The 24,395-nt window shown below is 36.9% G+C and overlaps 2 protein-coding genes across 5 annotated transcripts in view; one reads left to right on the top strand and one right to left on the bottom strand.

The window, feature by feature from the left end:
* Positions 1–1,473: 1,473 nt before the first annotated feature.
* hdx (highly divergent homeobox) overlaps positions 1,474–24,395 on the top strand; it is a 285,160-nt gene continuing 262,238 nt past the window's right edge. For 2 of the 4 annotated variants that reach the window (XM_055177697.2, XM_055177694.2), the window contains exons 1-2: positions 1,476–1,807; positions 2,854–3,118. In XM_055177697.2, coding sequence (XP_055033672.2) covers positions 3,083–3,118 — 36 coding nt within the window. In that variant the 5' untranslated portion in view covers positions 1,476–1,807; positions 2,854–3,082. Of the gene's footprint in view, positions 1,808–2,853; positions 3,119–24,395 lie in introns of all 4 variants that reach the window. The other 2 variants (XM_055177696.2, XM_055177695.2) reach the window with 2 other exon arrangements.
* Positions 13,058–14,727, bottom strand: LOC129422026 (uncharacterized). The gene is made up of 3 exons (XM_055177698.2): positions 14,401–14,727; positions 14,027–14,118; positions 13,058–13,609 (listed from the first exon to the last, which is right to left on the bottom strand). The coding sequence occupies exons 1-3, from the start codon at positions 14,477–14,479 to the stop codon at positions 13,058–13,060; spliced, it is 723 nt and encodes a 240-aa protein (XP_055033673.2). The 5' UTR covers positions 14,480–14,727.

The following is a 24,395-nucleotide window of genomic DNA, read 5'->3' as shown; positions in this document are numbered from 1 at the left end:
AAGATCAAAATCAGTATTAATAAGTCATATACATATTCTGTTTTATTTATTCCTGCCCATATATTGTCCCAACATATTGGGACATTACCGTGACGCAGGAATTAATTAAACTAAATAATTCAGGGGCTTAAATATCACTAAAATAAAATAACTTAAATCTCTTTATGTCACTTGGGTGATTTTTTAGTTGGACAAACCATAATAAATGATAAAATTAATTACTGCGTCACGTTAATGTCCCAATATGTTTTTTAATTCTGTGCAGATATATGTGACTTATTAATAAAGTGATTTTGATCTTAAAAGCACTGTATTTAATGCATTAGTATGCATTAAGCGTCATTCTAATGTCCTAAAGGTTGTGTTAAGGTTCTTCCTACTCTGCACAGGAATCAACAAAACTGTATATGAAGTAGGCTCATTAATAAGGCATATAGATTAATCTTGATCTTTAAATAGCACTGTATTTATGCGTTAAGGGTCATGTTGATTTCCCGATTATTGTTTTTTTTTTTATTCCGGGCAGGAATGAACAAAACGGTTTAAGACCCAAGATGCACGAACCTGATCCCCACATAGCACTGCATCAATGCGCTAGCTCACGCCATGTCCCAATATACTCCATGAAATTCTGTGAAGGAGTTAATAAACTGTATTTATACAGAAGCCATAAGGTGTATGAATTTTATACTTAATAGCAATGTATTAATGCATTGAGCTGCAAAAAGCGTCACTATTCCGATGATTTTAATGAAATTCTTGGCAGGAATTTATAAAACTGCATTAAGTATGCGTCATTAATAATGGCTAGAGTGAATTTGATCTTGTTAGCGTTGTGTTAATGTCCAGATGGTTTAAATGAAATTCTGGGCACTAATTCATAAAACGTGGGCACGATTTAACTTAATCGAGGGAACGAGTTAATAAAACGTGGGCACGATTTAGCTTAAACGAGGGAACGAATTACTAAAACGTGCGCACGATTTAGCTTAAACGAGGGAACGAATTACTAAATCGTGCGCACGATTTAGCTTAAACGAGGGAACGAATTACTAAATCATGCGCACGATTTAGCTTAAACGAGGGAACGAATTACTAAAACGTGCGCCCGATTTAGTGATTCGTGTGAACGAGTTGCTAGTTCGTGGCCACGATTTAAAAAAAAAGTTTTGCCATGTCATCAGAAGGGCTCCGTAAAGGAAGCTTTGCAATACCAAGTTGCAATTATTGAAGCTGCAGCAATAGAGTGAAAGAACTGTAGTGGACACAAACAACATATCAACATGTAATTTATATTACTTTCTATTTTTAGAGATTTACAATTTAAATGAATAAAATATTACTTTATTCCAATGTATTTAACAAACAATTAAATGGAAAAGATGAAATATTTTATGGGGCTTTTCATTGCGCAGTATAGCCCAGTAGCCTACAGCTCACATTTGGAGAGGGGTTCCACTGTTTACGGTACAGTGCTTCATAATATTTTAGTACCACTTCCGTTGAGGTTCCAAAGTAAAGCCCGCTGAGACAGGTGGTATCTAACTGCGTCGTTACACACATTGAAAATGCGCTATTAGACTGGTCCGGCTCGTTTCTGTGTAGCACATTCATGGGTATCTTGAATTATTTTCCTACGTTTTGTCCCTATGGCCTTCCATAATGACAGTGCGCCTCTATTGGCTCTTGTCACAGCTACGTCACGATCATGATTAGAATTGATGATCGATTTGATTTCATTGTCTAGCCAGGGGATTGGTAAATAAATCATCTGAATCCGAGAGACCTTTGATTTCTCTGCCACAAGGTATGTGTCGAGTTTATGTGTTAAACAATACTGTATGCTTTGCGGCTTTTCTCATGAACAGAACAGGTCGCACGGTTTGACCATTATCGCTTTACGAGTGATGGCAAATATAAAGTTTAGCGAGGTGAATTTGGCTTGCGCATGGCCTCCTTGGTCTTTCGCGCATTCGCCTGCGTCATGCATTCTTTGTACGTTTTTGCGTACTTCGGACTGACGTATTATCCCCGTTGTGAGAGTGGCAGGAGGATGTCTGTTTTACCCATTTAAATGGTGTTATTTTAATGCAGTGTATAATTACGCGATTGAACAAACAGAATGAGAAAAGTCCATTATTTGATGCCGAGTTATCATAAAACAGTTGTTTGCTATGAGCAGTTTATCATTAGGGTAAAATTAAGCTCTGCATCTAAACCGCATCAGCACCGTTAAATAACAGTCAGTGAAGAACTAGTGATGATTACATCAGATTTTATTTATATATTTACACAGGTACAACAGTGTAATTGTTATTTAAGCTGTAATTTGACGGACTGTGTTTAAGTTACCTACCAGTCATCGCGTTACTTTCTAGCTTACTGCAACACACAAAGAACATTAAGTTACATTTGTGGCCCTAACGTTACATGTGAAAAACCGGCTAAAGCAATTTACTGATTTGCTGTTTTCTACAAAAAAAGACATGTAAAAAACATTATGTGAAAATATAACATTGCTAAATTTTATATGGATTGGGTCAATGTCAAAGAATGAAATTAAACTTTAATCCTCATAATTTCATAATTATATTATGAGATTTTAGCCTGGATTTCACAGGCATGGTTACATTTTCATATGTGAGTTAACATGAAATTTTACAAAAATGTTACCACTGCTTTGAGAATGCAACAGTGCTTATAACCATAAAAACACATTTAAACAAGTAAAAATAAAGGCAATAATAGTTCAATATTAGTTAGTTAATAGCTAAATCCTAAAGAACACACCTGAATTGATCATAATAATAGAACAGTTTTTAAGAGCCCACTTTCTATTTTGATCTGTTTCAGATATGAAAGCTCTAACCTGAGAAAAAGACGTGTGCATCTTAGCAGCATGTCTTTGACATCATGCTAAATAAAGTAGCAAGATTCTTTTCTGATAAGACATCTCAATGGTTTGTCACTACATTCATGGCTGAATGCATATGTGAATAGATTTACACACAGCAGTGCATAAGTGAATAAGTAGCCCACCCGGTTGTGGTTTTTGGGGTCTCCCACCACATCCACCAGAGAGATGGAAAAATGCCTGGAGAAGAGGAGTATTCACACTGTGAGTATGAGGAAAAACACACATTAAAATATTGAAATCCATCCATACTACTTTTTTTTTACAATGAGAGGTTATGGTGCAGTACAGTAAATGTTAAAGTACAATCTGCTTTTAAAATACTTAACTATTATATGGGTAACACCTTACAGTAAGGTTGCATTAGTAAACATAATGCATTAACTAACATGAACAAACAATGGACAAAAATAGTTTTTCAGCTAGGGTGAACAATTTGACCTAAAATCAAAACCTCGGGTTAATTTAACATTTGACATCAATTACAATTAATGAGTGATTTATTATTATTATTTTGCCTCATAGTTCACTGGCAAGGGTTTTATTGTAAATATGCTCAGATATTAAAGGTGGGATATATTTTTTATTGAAAGGGCATTTGTTGTTATCTCTGTGATTTAAAAGAATTGAGTGTTAAGTTTATTTATTGAACATTTTGACTTAAACTGAAATCAAAGCACACATTCAAGCATCACATTTTAGTTTACTGTAAACTGCAAGTTTCCTAAAAAAAAGTAGAAAATAAATAACTTAATATTTTTTTTTAAGTCTAGTCATTCAGGCTCAACACTGTACCCCCTGACTAAAAATTTGAGGAGCCGAAAATGGCACACCTTAAATCAGCCTGCAATGGAATTATTCACATTTTCCCCCCAAAATAACTGCATTACTGAAAAATACAAAATAGACTTAATCATATGCAGTTGCTGCACATATCATTATCCACAATTGATAAGTTTCAGAATAGGAAGTTATGAACCAAAGATTGCCATGTCTAATTAAACATGCGTGGGTGCGTCTTTTTGCGGTTGTGAGTTAAGGCTCGTACAGACTACATGACTTTGAAACGTAGGTCCAAACTGTGCGGTTCACACTACATGACTTGCTCTCTGTGAAATCAGGGGTGTTCACGTTGTTGAGCAGTTCACACCACACGACACAACGTGAATGCCCCACAACAGGAGGTAACGCACTACACGAGTTGAGAACAACTCTATTACCTAACGTTCTGTCAAGAAAATTCACGCGATAAAACAAACCGGAAATGACGCGAAACAACACGTGCGCCGGTAAAAACCCACAGAAGAAGAAACAAGACGACGCGCAAAACTTTTGTTTGTATATATAGACTTCAGACAGAAATAAGTGCTGCAAACCGTTTGCGCAATGCAAAGCCGCAAAAGAAAGAAATTATAGAGATGTGATGTGGAGAGGTGGATCAGAACCACACGCGGACAGCAGGGATTAAAGATTTGAGGTGAGTACAGCTTGTTTATATAGGAAATATAGCTGCATGCTTATGTTTGGCTATGATCACATTTAAAATATCAAAGTGTTGTCTACTGTGCTTAAAAGCTGTGTTTCTTGATTTAATTATCGTTCAAATAGAATAGGACAGGCTTCGCAAAACATGATTTGGAGAGCGTTTGTCTTTGACCCTGCGATTCTATGCAACAGGTTTGTGTGATTTCATTTCAAACGAATATGAACTGAATGTTGTCATAACGTTTTTTCTGTCTGGGTATGTTTTTGAACTTTTTTGTGTCATGCAGGTGACACGTTTAAGTTCCTCAGGTTCAAGTCCAGGATGGGAGACCAGCACCATCTCACAAATAGTTTTGGATGTTCTGCTCTGTACCAGGTTATAAAGGACGATTTCTTGAAGGTAGGGTTATTACAAAATATAAATATATATATATATATATATATATATATATATATATATATATATATATATATATATATATATATATATATATATATATATATATATATATATATATATATAAAATCTACTACTTCATTTTAAAAAAAGAACACCCATTACATTGTGGACATCAGCAGTTGACTGTCTTTTAATAAAGTATTTTAGTAAAAAGTATTATTAGAAACAGGGATATAGTTCTGAAAAGCATAAGTAATTCTATTTTTATGTCTATACATACCTGTATACATTAATTTCATAATTTTATCTGAGCTTACACTGTGTATATTAAAGTATTTTGTGTAGAAACATGAATTGTGTTAACTAACACAGCAATAAATATAGAATTACTTCAAAACCTAATATTGTAATATTTGTTATTCTACATGTTGTTTAGTTTATCTTTATACTTATTTATATGGATTAAGTAAGAGGGGGTCTTATTTATAAACCATGCGTGCGCACAAAACAGGTCTGGAAACATGCGTACGCCAGTTCCCACGCAAAGGTTGTGATCTATAAAAAAAACGTAATGGGAGAATGGGTTTGCATGGTGGGACCTGAAGATAATTCATGTACCCACACTTTCAGAAAGGGAACATTGCTTTGTCTGTCTTCATATTTTTTGGCATATGCCATTTTGGCTTTTGTGCATAGGTAGACTTTTAGTAAGGATCCTATGCACACAGTTTTGTAAATGAGACCCAAGGTGTTTGACTCACAAAAGCATGACTATCCAACTTTGTTCTGCATATAACTATGCAAATAAATCCATTGTAAACTGTAGTATTGAATATATAATAATTTAATCACTGACATTTGGTGTGTCCTATTGTTTTAGACACCATCAATGGAAGGAGAGTGGCATACAATAGCCATGGACTTCGAAAGGAAGTGGCAGTTATTGCTTTGGGGTACTTGCTACCACTCCAGCTGTAGCAGACTGCTGACCACAACATGGATGATGGGCAGTGGAAGAATCATGGGATGTGTGCTTTACAACCGATAAAATACACCTCACATCGCAATTGTATGGCAACAGCAAAAGTGCAACGCAATCTGATGCGGGACTACTTTGTCTCATCAGCGAGTAGTGTTTATTGGCAAGTTCATCACATTTTAAAAGGAACTGATGTAGAGTTATCCCTGCAAACAGCAGATTAAAGCCAGTTGTTGTCAGTTTAGGACATTCGTTTTCTTGTGTGTTCTAAAGTCCTGTATTTGTAAAGAACACACACGTGGTTCACTTATTCATTGTTTTAAGTATTCTGTTTATTGTTGTTATTATTCAATTAATTTTAATTGCATACAAATCAAAAGGTGCAGGAATGTAACAAAGGCAATCTGCATGAGCAATTAAGTGCCTTATACTAACTTTATTTCTTGATCCACACTCATTATTCACAGAACAATAACAATGTTTCTATACTAGGGCGATTAAACATCAACATATCTGATCATGATAAAATTTATGGCGATTGTGATGATAAGCTCTGGGCATTTTTACTCAATGTGGATTAATCTAACAGCCAATCACACACAATTATATTACGATATTTATATATCACCCAGCCATTAAAGGCTGTACATAGGGAGTTTTGTAACGTTTAATTGTGTTAATGTGGCGCACTGCATGTGTTCTAACAATGTATATATTTGTCTGTTCACATACATTCAAATGTACTACATTGCACTAAAGCACTATTCATATTGCCTGTTTTTGTAAAATATGACTCAATGGTTTTTATACTTTTATACTTTGTTGCATTAAATGTATTACTTTCCAATAGACCATTTATTTCATAAAACAGCACTGGGAAATTCAATCTAAACCCTTTAACAAGTTCAATCACCTTATTGATAAATGTAATACATAGTAAAGTCAATAGTTTGTAAACAAAAACACATCGGGACCGCACATGTCATGTATGATATATGCATAGGGTAGGTTGTTCAGGTGACAACATTGATCCGCTTCTGTCAGTCTCCTTGGCATTGAATATCATCACCATTATGCTTCTTTTGAGATGTGATAAGAGAACTGGGTCTTCTATATCCCTCAATTCCAAAGCCATGGTTTCCAAATGAAGTTGATGTATATAGTTGTTTGTGAGTCCACTTGTGCAACAGTAAAGTCTAAAATCAATAAAGAAATGGATTGTTTTCAGTTAATATTTACATTCACACTTTCATTTATTTTATTTGTTTATTCAAACTAAATATGAGAATTTATTCCTTGGTTTAAGCTCTTTCGACTGGTACAAAAGGCAGATTGTAATGTAGCTGAATATCCTTTAATACACAATATATAACAATAAACATAATTACAGTAAACATAATTATACACTTTATAATGTTTTACAGACATATCCCAAAAATAGGATTAGGATAATATTTATTTATATGGAAATATGACCAATTAATTTACATTTTACCCTATAACATTTAGATAATGTAATAATAACATTTGCTCACCTGGCTGATTTACAGCGTTTGCTATTTTTCTCCACCGTTTCTTTTTCTCAGCGCAGTTGTTGTACATATATGTGAAACGTCATACAGGCATTCATAACTGTGACATGCTACTCATCTTTCCGTGGACCTCAACCCCTGGTCGGATTGGCTGTAGCTCGTGACATCACAGGAGGGTGAGTCGCGCGACAGCTCCAGATATCTAGCATGCTAGATATTTTTCTGGTGTCGGCGACGCGTCTGTGAGGCGTCTGCGAGCGTCTTTGATGCGTTGTTGGCTCTTTCATACCAACAGATTCGCGAACGTCGATCGACCCGCTAATCCCCCGCGATTTGCACCCGATCACACCCCGACCTGTCGGCGACCGAACGACTTGCAAATCGGGCTTAAATCTGGCTTAAAATCATGTAGTGTGAACTTAGCATTATGTGTTGACTTTACGGTGGGCTGCGTAGACCCATCGGTAGATTCAACTGAGCGCATGGTGACATAAAACTTTTACGCGTCATGCAAATTTGCGGTAAAAACTCGATCGCGCATTCCGTAGATTTGTCACAGGTACCCGCACATGGCGGAGTACTAGGTTTCTTTTAGCACTAGATGATCTGCTCAGTTAACACAGTGTTTGAGTTCTCCTCCATGTGTCTCTATGCTACTGATTGGATGGGGCAGAGCCACGTAACCTCACACGTGGTATATTAGGTTTTAAAGGGAAATTATTAACTGGATTAAAAAAATAACCGGCATGATAAAATAAGGTCGGTTACAGTTTCTGAATTTCGGTTTCGATTATTTTCCAATAAATTGTGCAGCCTTATTTTCAGCTTTCATTAATTCTTGTTAAAGGGGTGGATCAATGATATTTCATGCATGACTTATTAACACAGTTTAAGAGTTTCCTCATGCTAAACGTAGGCAACGTTTTAAAAAAGCAGTTTGGCGTGTTACAGAGTATTTTTGTGCCGAATGCACAACGGCAGGGTTCATTCAAGTTTTGGAAAGTTTTTTTTCGATTAAAAAACACACTAGGGTTGTGCAAAAAGATTAATACAGCTAACTATCGTGGTAGTTAGCTTTATCGATAGTGTATCGATATTTCGATCTCTCCTATTGATATTTTAAAAAACCATCAAATCCCTCTGTGTGCGTAAAAACGACCTCCTCCGCCGCTGCTGTAGTTTGTCACTGTCCAGTTGTCTGCCATATACGGCCATTCAGCCAATGTCTCAGAAGTTAAAGGGAGTGAGAAAATGGCAGAAAATTTAAAAACACCTGGGGCCTCATTTATCAACATTGCGTAGAAAATTTTCTATATTTTGACCTACGAATGAAATTTAATATGTGCGTAAGTACAAACAAATCGTGATTTATCAAACGTGCACACGTGGTTCGTACGCACATCAGTAAGTGATCCTTGATGATAAATTTCATGTTTTCTTAAGCACCATGCTCGTGCACGTTCATGGTCATTTACATTCCGAAACGCCTCCAATGAACCATATATGGTGACAACACCTCCCGTTAAAAGTCACGTGGTTGTGCTTTTTCCCTCATTAACAGACACAGAAATTGAGTTACTGGTGGATGAGGTTAAATCAAAATAAATTAAATTAAAATAAAATAAAATAAATAACACATTCTGTTTGGTTCACTTAGTGCGGGAGGAATGACTAACAAAAGAAAACAAACCTGCATAGGAACATGTTACCAGTGAGTTTAATTCCGTTGGGTATGAGTACACTTCTAGAAATAAAAAAGTGGTCTGACATTAAATTATCAGAAAAAAAACGTGTCACAGCACACCGACGTGAAATCAGTGCAACTGTAGGAGGACAGACAATGACAGAACTTTCCTTGGACAGCCGCATAACCAGCATCATCGGCGCGATCTTTGAAAACGTGCTCCCGGCGGAATGTATGATTTGCCAAGTCTTCCAATAATGCAAGATAAGCCATTGCACTGTGTCAAGCATTTGACGGAGCTTTCTTATATAGGGTTAGACTCTAATTTCATTAATTAACTTCAACACTGATTTGCAGTTACTTTATTAAAGTCGCCATGAAACGGAAGTAGTGATTGCTTCTGAAATGAAATAAGGCAGGGCTGGATTTGAATTTGTCCATCGAGATCTGATTGGATTGTTTGAAGTTGGGCCTCTCGTTCAGCCTCTCAAAACGTGGTAATGCTTAGGTAAGCCACGGGCTTGTTTTTCGCTAAACTCGCTGTATACAGATCACAACACATGAAATAGCCTTTGGCAGGATTTGCGTGCACTATAAGGTGCATCCTCTTAAAAAAAAGATGATTAAAATGGATTGAAGTGCGATCGGAGCTTTTCGTTTTGTGTTTCTGTGGACAGCGCATCTCGGGAACGGAGGTTTGACTTTTAAGACTTGGGTAAACTCCCGCGGGGTCTTAAAGGGGGCATTCAGAAAGTTACATTTAAGTCCTAGGATGAAGATCTGGGCGTTTTAAGGCCTTAGATATAACTTTCTGAAGGTTAGTTTTTTAACACCCCGCGGGAACCCTGATAAGTGCAAAAATAGAATTTAAAATATGTAACGCCGGTTTTGCAAAATCCATATCATGGCGTGACACAATACCGGTAATTACTATCATACCGGTTTATCGCCCACCCCTATGTTCAAATTTGTTAGTATATCAATAAAAACACACTCTGCAATTTTTTTAAATTGTTCCTACAATATCTAGAGAGGTTGCTCAAAGCCTTTGAATACTCCCGAAATCCCATATCTTTGCAAAAACTGTACCATTTAAAATGCACTACACACATAAAACTTTGCTTCTTTGAGGGTAACTTTGTTCCAGTTATTTCAGTCATTTCTGATCTGAGTAACCACATATAGCGGACTTGCTTTGTGTTGCTTCAGCCAATGTCTCAGTGTATATTGTCTATTGTGCTTCATTCACATTCTTGCTTTGAAAGACATATCACAACTAAAACAGGAGTTTTAATTGCATTGTCAAATAAGTTCATTGCTGCCATGAGTATATTTTATTAAACAATTGTACATGCTTGCACAAAGTATCACATACTACGCGAATGTGTTAAACTTCAAAAGTCTTGAGCAACGTCACACTTTCAACATAGGTAAATCAAGGTTGATATCGCGACACACTTTTTAACACTAAATATAGATTTTTACTTTACATTGCAATACTCACCAAATGATTTGCTGTACATATCATGTTTTTAGTGTAATTATTACAAGAATGCAACTTGCTGCTCATTACCTAAAGTACAACCCCATCCATAAAACTAAACACCTAAAGTAGGTAAAGTTTGGCATGTGCCTACCCTTTCTAAATAAACATGAAAGCATCTGTTAAAATTGATATTTTATAGATAAAAACAAATTCTTTCTAACAGTTAGGTTTCCAGTTAGTAGTGCAGAAGTGGAATATTCCAAATACAGAATGAAAACATAAAATATGAAAACAAAATAATATTTACAAGTAATTTTATTCATCTGAATAGAAAAAAAAAATCTAGAAAAACTGCAAATATGAATTTTGCTGTTGGTTTAGCTCACAGTCTTCTTATGGCCACCAACACCCTTCCATTCTGGCTCATACTGTACTTAAAACCTGATGACAGCATCTGAAGAGGGAAAAAAAGTTATTTCATTTTCAAAAAATGATGCATTTTTAGCCCAAACTTGTTATTGCACATCAGGGCAAGATGCGTGTTGTTTAATGGTCTGTCTAGAAACATAGCATAGCCATCTGATGAAGATAGAAAGCTGTTGTGTTTACAAAGGTGACAATAAGCTTCAATCAAGATCACCTACAGTGCATTCATGACAGGGTAGACCCCTTTCACATTTAAATTTTAAGGTGGTTGCATGTTACTGTAATTCACTGCATGAAAAGTGGAATTTTCGTCAGAATGTGGCACTGTAGATTGACGTGAAACTCCAAGTTTACGACTGCCCATGACAATTTGCAGGCAATGCCGAAAACTGCCATAAATTGTCAGAAATTGACGTGGGCCTTGCTTGGCAGTTGTCCCCCCTTCCCCTAATTCTAGGGGAGGCTTTAACATGTAAATGAACATGCTGTGAGCTGTACAAATGCAAATCAGGGTAGCAGCTGGGGGAGTTTTACTCAGGTGACATTCAGAGAGGTGGTAACTTCATTTTAAGAAAATCTCTGGTATTAGTATAGCCAAATTACAGACTCTTAAATTTTAGCTTGAATCTATTTATTTTTATGTATGTAGGCCTATGCTACACTGTTAACCCAGATATTGTCTTAATGATGTAAATATCACTTAATATTTTGAGTTTTGGACATACACTTAAAAAATCTTAGTTCATTTAACTTTTAAGCGTATAAAATTAATTAAACTAAAACATTCAAGTGAATGAACTTTATCAGTACATGTTGTAAGGAATACCCGTAATCGTTTGTCCCTGAATATTATGAATATTTAAGCTTTTTTACAGAATTAAGAACTGATAAGAACTTTAACTACTTAAATATTTGTTAAAATGTCATAGAGGTTTATGCTCTTATATTATTCATGTTGTTTAGTTGGAAATGATAAATTACCATTTTTGTAACTGAAAGTCACCATTCAGGTGATCAGTGTTTATTGACATAAACAGCACATTGTTTAGTATTTTTCTCCACAGTACTGACAATTGTTGTCAAAAACACAGTTTTGTGTGTTTCAGTGGAGAATCAAGTTTATTCAATGACTGACTTTGTGTTGTTTGTGTTACAATACCATTTATAACACTAAGAGAAATATTATTATAAATTCATTTAAAATAGAAAATCTTTAAATTCTGTTAACTAAGCAGAGATGTTGGACAGAGTAATTCAAAATCAACTTAAAATGAAGTGTAATGCACTTTCTGAATGATATTGTAATTATTAGAAATTTTAAGTTAAATATACTTGTTTTAGTCAGTCCCGGCGCCATGGGCGGGCTTTAGGGGGCCGGGCCCGCCCTGTGAGTCACCAGTGCCCGCCCTGGACGAACCTGCGGTCTCCCTTCACCTGTTCACCAGCTCCATGTTTTTATCAATAGGCCACTGTTATTAATTAAAAGTTATTGTTTTGTACATATATAACTCCTGAATAAAAATAAAAATGTTTTTGGTCTGATTTAAAAAAAAATATATTTTAAACGTATTTGATTGGTTTGTCAATAGTGAGCGCGGATATGTTTGGTTGTTTGCTAAGCGCGCCACCGCTTAACGTTAAGACACGATTGAGTGCTGCTGCAGTGAGACTGACACGTTATGGTTCTGCTGATATCTTTCACTATTTTCGCTGCTGATACAACAAAAACAGTCAACATTGCGTCTAAAATGTAAGTGGCTTAATATTAATTCGCTTGTTTAGTGAACTGTCATTTATGGCAACCAGTTTGCTCACATTTTTTTGATGAGTAAATGATGACAGAATTTTCATTTTAAAGTGAACTATCCCTTTAAGTAGATTCAATTTGTCCAGGCGCACAGTGTAGATTAATTACTCTGTATGTCATTAGCAATAACCAATGTTATGTAAAAAAAAGATACACAAAATAATTCATTTCAACAATTTTAATTGTTTTAACAGAGTTTTAATCAGGCTCAATTTTTGCATTCTATGCAAACAACATGTCAAACAACAAAATGTCTGTCCAGATGGGAATGAAGCAAGGAAACTTGTGCAATTACATCACAGCTCAAATACTGTGCATAGTGGCATGACTACAGTTTATCGAATTCACATACTGGTATCCTGCCATACTTGTCCATCATATACATCTCCTAACACACCCTTTGGCATTTCCAGCTTTGGCCATTCTTCCAATTTCTCTTCAAATCCAGGTCTTTTAACAAGTCCTCCCAGAGACTGCACAACACTCTTGTAACAGTAGGAATGTATTGGATGGACATACTCTTCACCGCTCGAATATGTAGCCTTTCTTAACAAGGCAGAGCCACATTTCTTCCTTAATGCAGACCTCTGCTTTGGGTGATTGTAGAATGGGATATGACCACAAGTCCTGCAAACCTTTGTACCATCCCGTCTGAGCTCATAGGTTTCAGTAAGCATGTACACTGTCATACATTTTGGACAAACCACATACTGTAAGAAGTCGTCACGGAGGATACCAGTCAATTTCATCATGGCCAAAAGGTTCATCATCAACAAGTGTTCTGGTTTTTCACTTCTGGCCTGATCTCTTCCATGCCCCTCCCCATCTTGTATATGAGGATAGGCTTCACTCTGCTCCTCAGCAAGGATTTCCCCTTCTTCATCCACAAAGTCATCCTATGGAAATATAAAGGACATATTTAAAACACACGTAATGCACATAAACAGCACCACCAGTAGAGATTGAAAAGCCCATCGTTAATATGGTCATTTCTTATCAATATGGCCATTTGAGTATGAAAAGATTTTAAAACTGTAGTTGGAAAAGATCATGTGAATCTCAAACAGCTAGCTTTAGTGCAATGAACCAGTTAAGTACTTTGTGAGAACTTCATCCACTTCAACTTCATTTTATGAATTTTTTATACTTTATAAAGTGTGTTTATACTTTAGTTGCTTTCATTAGTTAACTAACAGAAATTTGAGAGTGGAAAACAATCATGTGAGTGAAACATGTTAGGTTTTCCCATTTCAGCTCTGGATTAGCATGTATTGACTTTATACTAGTATATCCAAAGGTTATTTCATGCTTACCACACAACAGGAGATGTCTTCATCATCTTGCCCTGACTCTGAATCACTGGAGTCCAGGAAAAGATGAATGCTTTGGTCATCTGCTGTTTCGTCTGAAAAACAACAACAAACAGAAGATACCGTTATGCATTATGACGCGATATTCCTATTTAATTATAAATTACTATTACAACAACAACAAATTACTATTACAATAACAGCAAGGGCTACCACAATAGATAAAACATGCTGGAGGGCTACTTTTTGATATAGAATACTCAAAACGTTTTTGTTTAACTTTTATTTTACTTGTTGATATGTTTTAGTATTGTTTAAAATGATAACATATGTAAACCAAGCCAAGCTAATATAAAAAAATATGTAATTATGCTCACCGTTGTCTGAACTGATATTCGCTGGGTGCATTTCTTCAAATTCTTCAATCACTTCTTTTGCTGGGTCCTCGGATTGCATTTCACTTCCACCAATCTCTCCAGTAAAGTTATCTTTCGGGGTACATCACCCACAGCGGGTTCATGACTCAGGCTGTGTACGTTATCTGACGTAGCCCTTTTGGATTTTTTCTCCCAAACTCCATTTTTGAAATAGCGCTTTCTGTGGTCAAAATATTGTGTATAACACAGTTTAATGTTGCAATGTTCACAGAAGCGCCGAGGTCGTTCCAGCACACCGCGCTTGTTTATAGACTTGTTCGCCTTCATGCGGCACCGCAAGAATCGACAGTCGGGTGACGTCAAAGTATCGCGAGAGGGAGACGAAATATGATTTCTTGAATCATTCTCGCAGTACTTCGACGTCATCCGGCTTTCGGTTCTTCGAACAAGCCTTATATCATACGCATGCACGCACGTCTCAAGAGAGTTTCCTCATAACAGTAACCTCACATGTGATTAGAGGAGCCCGACGAGCTTCTCGCCTTCGTCCAATCACGTGCGTGGTTATGGCCATGACTCATACAGCAGAGAAAGAAAAGACGAGCATATAATAACAGACGTTTGGTGTTTGTATCTCCGAGAAGACGGGTGCACAATCCCAAGATTGCGGTAAGAATAATTTTATGTATAAGCATATTATTAAGTAGCCGAAGCTGTGTGTTTTATAACGTAGAGGTGTTATTTGTCTTGTAATTTTTAGGAGGCTGTACGGCGTCTCTGAGGCACACTGCCGGCGCTATGAACCAGAGCAAGGGTAACATGACGTTACGTTTGAAAGAATATGTCTTTATTCTTGTATAAGGACATAGATACGTTAATAGATCCGAGCTTAAACCCGCACATTTTGTTTTCACAGACTAACGTCGCCTCATAACGAAGCCGTGACCTCCTATTTCCTCGGGGCTATTTCAGCAAGTCCATATTTAACTGCTGAGATTGACGACATTGTTTGTAAGTATTACTTCTAATGTTTTTCCTCATTCCTTGGTTAATTGTACCGTGACTCTTTTTTTATTAATACCAGTCTCATTTAATTGTTTTCCAGCCGCCCGTAAGACGTATTATGAGCCGGTACGCCGGAGCTTCAGATACAAGCAACCTGAACTCGCATCGCTTTAGGAAACTGCGAAAAGTTTAGCTCGGAGTCGATCCAGAAGAAAAAGGGTACGATTTATTATATTAGATCAGTTTTTTGTCAATGTGAGTGTTTTTCAGGTCACTTATTGTCTTTATTGATTGCATTACAGTTGCTGGAAGCGAGACGAATTGTGCTGGCTGAGGATGCGATGGACATTTGGAAGTGCGCAATCATAGATATATACACCTGCAAAAGTGACGATTTTTAGGGTCTTTCCCGAATGTCTTGGGCACTTTTTGACGTGTTTAGAGGACAACATAAGAGACATTATGCTGCTTTGTACATAGTTGTGTGTTTCTAATTAAAGCTCTTTCTTTTGAATGAACAGCTGTGTGTTTATAAATAAACCTCTTTCTTTGAATAAAGAACTGTGTGTTTATAAATCAAGCTCTTTGTTTTCTCTTATATTCCTTGATGGTCTGTAGCACAATGACATTAATATATAATCAATTATTATAACATAAATTATATATTTTTAATATTATTATTATTGGGGTTTACATTTATAATGAGCCAGGGTGCCCAATAACCCCCCTCTTTAGAGTAACGGCCCGACTTGAATTTACTCACTCAGTATTGGCTGAAGCCACTACTTTTAAACAAGAAAAATCCCTTGTGATTGGTTTGCAGTGATCTACCAACCATTCACGGGGGATTTTACTTGTTTAACAGTAGTGGCTTCAGCCAATGCTGAGTGAGTACATTCAAGTGGGCCGTTACTCTAGTTTTGCTGCTGTTCACATGCTAATTAGGTCAGAGACGCTCCACCTGGCCAGGAGAGGTTTCGCTGCCATTCATATGCTAATTAGAGGCATCGCACCCCGCGGGGCTCTCCACCTACGTCATGGTTCGTTTACGACAATTTGTGGCACAGACGAAGGCGACGCTCGCTGCCTGTAAATTGAGTAAAGCTGCCGAAAAAAAGGGAGATTTTCGGGAGCCTACAGGCGCTTACGAGGACGAAAATCCCACTTTTCATGCAGTGATTGTTTATATTTTCTTCATAAATCTACAATACATACCCCATGACAAAGTAAAAACTGAATTTTAGAAACTTTTGCAAATGTATGAAAAAAGAAAACTGCAATATTATATTTACATTATACATATTCAGGTAATTTGCATCAATATCTGCAATTTAGCTCAGCTGCCCCTAATTTCTCTTGATGATTGCTGATGGGTTCTGATAAACACATAAAGATATTTTGAAGAATGTCTGTAATCAAACTGACCGGAAGCACCATTGACTTCCATAGTAGGATAAAAGAATACTATAGAAGTGAATGGTGCTTCTGATTGCTTTGGTTACAAATGAATCCAGGAGTTGCAAAGATTACTGCGTCATACCTAAAAAGACCTGAGGCTTGCTTTACATGTGGGTCAAACAGCCTTTTGTACAGTCCCTTACCAATAAAAGCTAAGACGGCAGTGTTTCCCACAGGATTTTGAGATACTGTGGCGGTGATGACGTCACACGCTGATTAGCATATATGTGACGTCATTGCGTCGTGTTTTACTCTTTTATCCGTCACATTATATTGCATTTTAACACAACTAGGATGCTATTTTTACATAGTTTCTGTTCTGTTGTCTATAAAGTAGTGACTAAACAGGACCCAGTAACGACCCACGACTCAGTAACTTTTAATCCAATCAGCTCTTTCTTTAACTGCTGCTAAAAACGCGACCTTGTCTGAAAAAATCATCATACGTTTACGTTTACAGAGGCTGTACTGATGTTGCTCTTCTCATCAGTGTTGTTGTGTTATGAGCGCTTTTTTATTTGAAATACGAGTGGTAGTTTTATTGGCCCTCATTTATCATTCTTGCGTAGAAACGGGCGTATATGTTGGCGTAAGATTATGCTTACACTCCTCTCACCGCCTGATTTATGAAACTGTGCGTACCATTGATATTCAGGTGTACGCAATACCTTCCCTTCATAAATGCCGCGGCTGAAAACGATCGTCATTAGAATTACAAGCCCATATAAATTCAACTCTCCCCCTCCCCCCCTTATTTTACGCCATTGACACACAAAAGACGGCAAAGAAGAGAAACCGGGGAAGTGAAAAGAAACAAAATTGTTTCATTTGGGAGTTTAAAGAGTGGGATTAAAGACACATTAATAATTGGATGACAATTTGTAATATTCTTCTTATTATTTTTATTATTAATATTGATATTTAGAAGAATAATGATTTATTATTATCATTATTTACTGTTGCCTACATCTAAATTCTATGTCTGCTTAATGGTTCAGTTAATTTTTTTTAAATAATATTTTAAAATTATGTAGTAACTTTTGTAGCGTGTTGTTCTGTATTTACATACAGTTGTTTGTTAGCTGTATCTTAGATCCAGTTTGATACGGAGCTCCGGATATAATTCAAATTAACAATTTGTTTCCACGACATCCACATGTTTTACTAAGCTAATTCATAATTTGAAGTTATAATAATAGTAATAGTAATTACGAAATATTATAATAATTAATTCCAAGGAACAAACTGTTGAATATTGGGAACAAATTCTAAATTTATGGCCATACTTTAGACTAAATAAGAAAAAGAAGTGTCCATAATGTAGCATAAAAGATCATTCGTGGCCATAATTTTGTCTGCATGTCATCATGATCGGATGTATGGCTCCATTCAACACAAGCATTTTACCTTACCTCATCTGTATTTATTTATCATTGAATGGTATGTAACTAGCTTACCTTTTATTGCATTACCATGTTTTCGTAGCACATCCTTGTGCTTTCTTGCAATGTGCCGCTTCAGATTCCAGGATGAATATTTGCTAACTCTTTACAGTCTCTCCGCAGTCCCTTTCGATTTTTTCTTCCTGCTCAATCTTAACTTTGATTTTTACTTTAAATTTATGTATAAGGCTTGAATTGCTTAACTTATTGCTAGATGTTTTTACAGATTCTCGAACTAGCAAATTATCAAAGGGCGTTCTGGGTTCAACAAGCAGTGCTGAGGGAGCGGAATTTTCGGAAAGGCGCTTTGATGGTAATATTACCGCATCGCTCAACGCTCCGCTCCCACTAAGCTCCGTTCACATGCTCGCTCTGAAACATCAGGTAAAGCGCACAGGCTCTCAACTGAAGGAATACATATGCATACAAATCAAATGCTTTGGTAAAGTCTCACACATTAAACATTGAACATTGTTGCATAAAAATAAACACTGAAGTTTATAATTACTATGTTTTTTTTTTACAGTGGGTAATATATCATATATTTTAGTTTGTCAGTGGGTTTTGTGGTGTTAGGAAGTGTTTGGGCATTTCTGCACTAACTCAAAATGTGCATACACCACCTCCTGAGCTGGCGTAGGATTTGAGCGTGCCGTACGCCAACGTCCATATTGATAAATCTCAAAGTCACCGTGGTTTTGGGGGTACGCAAGGTGTACGCTGGAAATTTGGTGTACGCACTTTTGATAAATGAGGGCCATTGTATAGCGCAGACAATTTGTTGCAAATTCAGAAATATGAGAGAATACAGGGTTGCTGCAGAACACGTGCATGGGCATGCCGCATCATAGGTAGGGAGAGAGCTCGGACACCTAAGTTTCCATCTGTAATAAATGACAGGTGATAATAATAAATCACAGAGACTTAGATCAACGTGACACTAGCGTTTACTTCAAGTTCTTACTCTGTTAGTTACAGCTCAGGTGCCACTCCACTCTAGCACCTCCGACAGGTAAGGAGTATTTATGCACATTACTATACATCACATCTCCCCCTTTAACATACATAACTTACCAAGCAAGATAACAAACATATTACTATGATTTAACTGAAGATATCCCAAATTGCACTTCGCTGACTTTCCACACAAAAGTACACTCAAAATCAGACTATAACTTAAAACTCTATTGAAGTTATAATCAAACAAACAACAAAGAAACTCTTTATACATCTATCTACAATGTTTTATCAGTCTACCACATCGCGATCTTTTAAATTGTCCTTCCTTAAGTCCAGTTGGTGTTAGAGGACTTTTCACAGGTGACCGCACAGGTGATTGCAATGGAATCTCACTTTCTGCAGATTCACTGTTTACTGTAGGACAGTCATCCAGATCTAGAGAGAGTGGAAAAGTCATTTCTCCAGTTTTTAGCAAACACCGCTTGTTTCTCCTGAAGGTGTTTCCATCAGGCGTTTGAATCACATATAATCTAGGTTTTTCATGACTCCTCAGTACAACTGCTGGTTGCCAGGTATTTTTTACTTTTCATCTCACTTTCTCTCCATCTGTTAGAAGTGGTAACTGTTTTGCTCCACTATCAAAATAATGTTTTTGCTTTAACTGCCTGCCTTTAATGCTCTTATGCACATTGCCATGAAGTTGTGGTTTCAACAGGTGTGCTGATGTAGGCAGTTTTGTTTTCAGTCTTCGACCCATAAGCAACTGTGCCAGAGACAATTTCACACCATCCAGAGGTGTATTCCTGTATTCCAATAAAGCAATATAAGGATCTCTCTGACTCCCCTGTGGTTTTTTTAACAGGTTCTTTACTGTCTGAATTGTTCGCTCACGTTGTCCATTTGACTGCAGAAATCCAGGACTAGATGTGGAATGTACAAACTCCCAATTTTCTGCAAACGTTCGAATTGAGGGCCATTGTCCGACACCACTTCGTCTGGAATTCCATGTCTCGCAAAGATGGATTTGAGAGCAGTCACAACATACTTGCTTGTTATTTGTGCGAGTTTGACAATCTCTGGAAATTTTGAAAAGTAATCCACATACAGTAAATATTCACCTTGGTTAAAGTGAAACAGGTCTACTCCCACTTTCGCCCATGCTCTGTCTGGAATGTCATGGCAAATGAGTGGTTCTTTGGTGTTACTACGTCTAAAAGTATTACAGACAGGACACTTCAACACTACATCTTCAATTTGGCTTGCCATGCTGGGCCAGAACATGACATCTCTTGCCCTCTACTTACACTTAACAACACCTAGATGAGATTCATGAACTCTTGCTAGCATATCAGCTCTCAAGCTTTGTGGGACTACAAGTCGCCAGTTCTTAAAGAGTAAGCCATCAGAACAGGTAAGTTCTTCTCTGAAAGTCCAGTATTTTTTTATTTTTGCTGAAACTTTTCTTATGTCAGCAGGCCATCCTGACTGAACTAATTCCATAACTGTCTTTAACTCTTCATATGCTACTGTTGCAGTTTTGAAAGTATGAAGCTTCTCTTTTGAGATTGGCAAAAATACTGCTAAAGAAAGTACTTGCAACTCATCTTCCAGGAGTGACTCAGTTTGTTCTTTTAAGTATGCTCGGCTCAATGTGTCTGCTATATACAACTCTTTACCAGGGCTAAAGCTGACACGGAAATCATAAAGCTGCAATCTCATCAGCATTCGCAAGTCTTGGAGGAGTTTTGTGGAGAGTCTATTTAAACATTTTTTTCTAGGGTTTATGATCAGACTCCACTCGAACTGCCTTACCATAGATGTACTGATGAAATTTTTCACAGCCGTACACGATTGCCAAAAGCTCTTTCTCTGTTTGTGCATATCGTTTTTGACACTCAGTAAGTGACCTTGAGCCGTATGCCACCGGATGTCCTTCTTGCAGTAACACTGCTCCCAGGCTTTCCGCACTAGCATCCACAGACAATGTTACCTCTTTGTTTACATCAAAAAACTTCAGTACTGGAAATTCACTCACAAGTAATTTCAGTCTATAAAAGCTCTTCTGTTGCTCTAATTCCCAATGCCAAGCTACCTCACTTTCTAGAAGTTTCCTGAGAGGAGCATTGACATCTGATAGATGTGGAACAAACTTGGCCAGATACTGTAGCAGGCCTAACAACCTCATTAGTGCAGCCTTGTCCACTGGCTCTGGCATGTTCTGTATTGCACGGACTTTCTCTGGATCTGGCCTCACCCCATCTGCAGTCAGAATATGTCCAACGTAGCTGACTTCAGTCATCCTGATCTTACATTTGTCTTTGTTCAGCTTTAAATTAATGCTTCTTATTCTGTCTAGCAGTTGTCTCAGTCTCCTGTCATGCTGTTCCACGTCCTCACCCCACACCAGAATTTCATCCACTATGTATGTTCACAACTCCTTCCAAGTCTTCTAGTCTTTGTGTAATGCATTTTTGAAACACTTCTGGAGCTGATACTATGCCAAATGGAAGTCTTAAAAAATGATATCTACCAAAAGGAGTATTAAAAGTGCATAGCTTGGAGCTCTCTTTATCCAGTTGAACTTGCCAAAATCCATGATTAGCATCAAGTACTGAAAATACTTTGGCATTTGGCATTTCAGATACTATTTCTTCAATTGTGCGTAATGGGTAGTGTTCTCTCTTTATAGCTTTATTAAGATCTTGTGGATCAATGCAAATCCTCAGTTTCTTAGGCTTTACCACAGTCACCATACTGTTAACCCAATCAGTGGGCTCGGTTTGCTTCACGATAACTCCAAGATCCTCCATCCTTTTGAGTTCCACTTTTAACCTTTCCTTTTAATGCTACAGGTATTTTTCGTGGTGCATGTATGACTGGAGCAACATCTGGATTCAGCTGTATATGGTGCAGTCCTGAAACACATCCTAATCCAGTAAACACATCTTTGTATTCACTCAGTATGTCACTGTGATCCTTATTGTCTACTTTATAAACTCTTTTAATCAGTACTAATTTTGAGCATGCTTCTCTGCCTAGGACAGCTGGTGAGTTTTCATTTACTATTTGGAATTCTAGCCCAAACTCATTCTCTTTGTAACCACATTTAAGCATGGCCTTACCCTTTGGCTCCATCGTGTGGCCAGAATAAGTAACTAATGTGCAGTTCGACTTCATCAATGGCGTGTCCTTGTTAGTGATTTTTTCAAAGTCTTTATATGACAACACGTTACACTCAGCTTCTGTGTCTAGCTTAAAGGTAAGTACACAGTTATTTATTTTGAATTCTTGAGTCCATTTCTCATTTCCAGCTGTATAGACAGTATTCATTTGTACCTTCTGTTTCTTAGTGGTTTGTTCTTGTTGTCTAATCTCAATTGTACCCATAAACATTTCCTCTTGTCCTATGTCGTGAACATTCTTCTCAAACTTTCTAGACTTGCCTTTGTGTTTTGGCGTTTTGCACATGCGGCTAAAATGAGTCTTCCATGAGCACTCATTACATATTTTCAATATGCTGGGCACTTCCTTGGCTCATGTGTATATCCACATCTTGTGCATTCGTCTTCATCTTTTCCTTTCTGCTTAACTTTAGCTTGTCTGAAAGTGGATTTTGTTCTCGTAATTTTATTCACACATACTTCTGCTGCTTCTTGCAACACTTTCATGTGGCTTTGTGTTACTTCGTTAGCACGACAGATATTCACAGCCTTTTCTAGGTCCAAATCAGTTTCCCTGAGAAGCCTAGCTCTCACAGTGTCATTATTAACGTCACAGACAATTCGATCTTTAATCAACTCATCAGTTAATTGTCCAAACGCACAGTCCTTTGCTTTATTTTTCAAATCTGTAACGTAGGCATCAATTGTCTCGTTCAAACCCTGTGTCCTCGTGAAAAACATATGCCTCAGATATGTAACATTCTTCCTCTGCTCACAGTACTCTTTAAACTTGTCTTTGAGCACTTTTAAATCATCCACATCATCATCATCAAATTCCATGGTATTAAATACCTTTATGGCGTCATCACCAGCCACGTGAAGAAATGTTGCACACTTCACTTTCTCGCTCTTTTCCACGATGCCAGTTGCAATGAGATACAGATCAAACTTTTGAATCCATGCTCGCCAATTTTCTGCCAGATTTCCTTCGAAACATAAAGTAACCCAGCACGTTGGGTAACACATTTTAACCCAGCAGGTTGGGTTGTTGAGAAAACCCAACATGTAGTCATTTTAACCATTTATGGGATTAATATTCTGGGTTTTGGGTTATTCTTGCTGGGTTATTTTTATCATGTGCTTTATTGTAAATCAAGACCATTGTTAACAGCAAATAAATGTTTATTTGACTGCAAAATAACTACAAACTCTTACATTTTTACAGTTGGAAGTTGCAAAATCATTTAAATGACTGCTTACTGACCCAAGTATAAATATATTTATAAAATATCATAAATTATGCACATTGAAGTAACAATGTAACAGGTTGAATCAATTCGTTTGAATTTAAGACAGAATTTTTAATTTTACAGTATATAAATGAAATACTGAAATGTACATAAACAAAACTACAGCAGTGTAAGAAAAGAAACAATGTAATTGTTAATTGAAAAGTAAAATCATTCATAGATGTGTAAAGTTTTTTACAGAACAAATGTTTTAAGTTTCACAGAATGGAATGTATTTTACTAAGAATACTTCATTTATTAAAGTTACTCGTCGCGAACAAAGATGTACAAAGGAATCGAACAGGAGAGGACTCATCCATTTGGAAAATGACAGACTACAGGAATTCCCATAGAAGCACATTGCCTGGGGTATTTATTTTCAAGCACTTAAAATGCCTTTAAACCAGAGACTGTAAAAAATATGCAAGTAGTGTCTGTGACGTCACCCATTGGTATGTGAAGAGCATTTTTGAAGCTTAAAGTAGGCGGTCCGTGCCGTCGCCATCTTGGCCGAATTGCAGTTTAAGTCACTTCCGTATTCAGAGAGACTGGTTGAGAAAAAAGATTGAGATATCTGCTGCATGTTTCCCATGGCCAGGACGAAAGGAAAGGGTTTCGAGGATTCTGTCCAGAGAAGAAATTCCACCACATTTGTTGCAATCTACAAAAGAGGAAAAAAC

This window comes from Misgurnus anguillicaudatus, chromosome 16, assembly GCF_027580225.2.
Source record: "Misgurnus anguillicaudatus chromosome 16, ASM2758022v2, whole genome shotgun sequence".
In the NCBI taxonomy this organism is placed as follows: Eukaryota; Metazoa; Chordata; class Actinopteri; order Cypriniformes; family Cobitidae; genus Misgurnus; species Misgurnus anguillicaudatus.
Note: the sequence above shows the minus strand (reverse complement) of the source record. Positions and strands in the feature narration are given on the sequence as shown.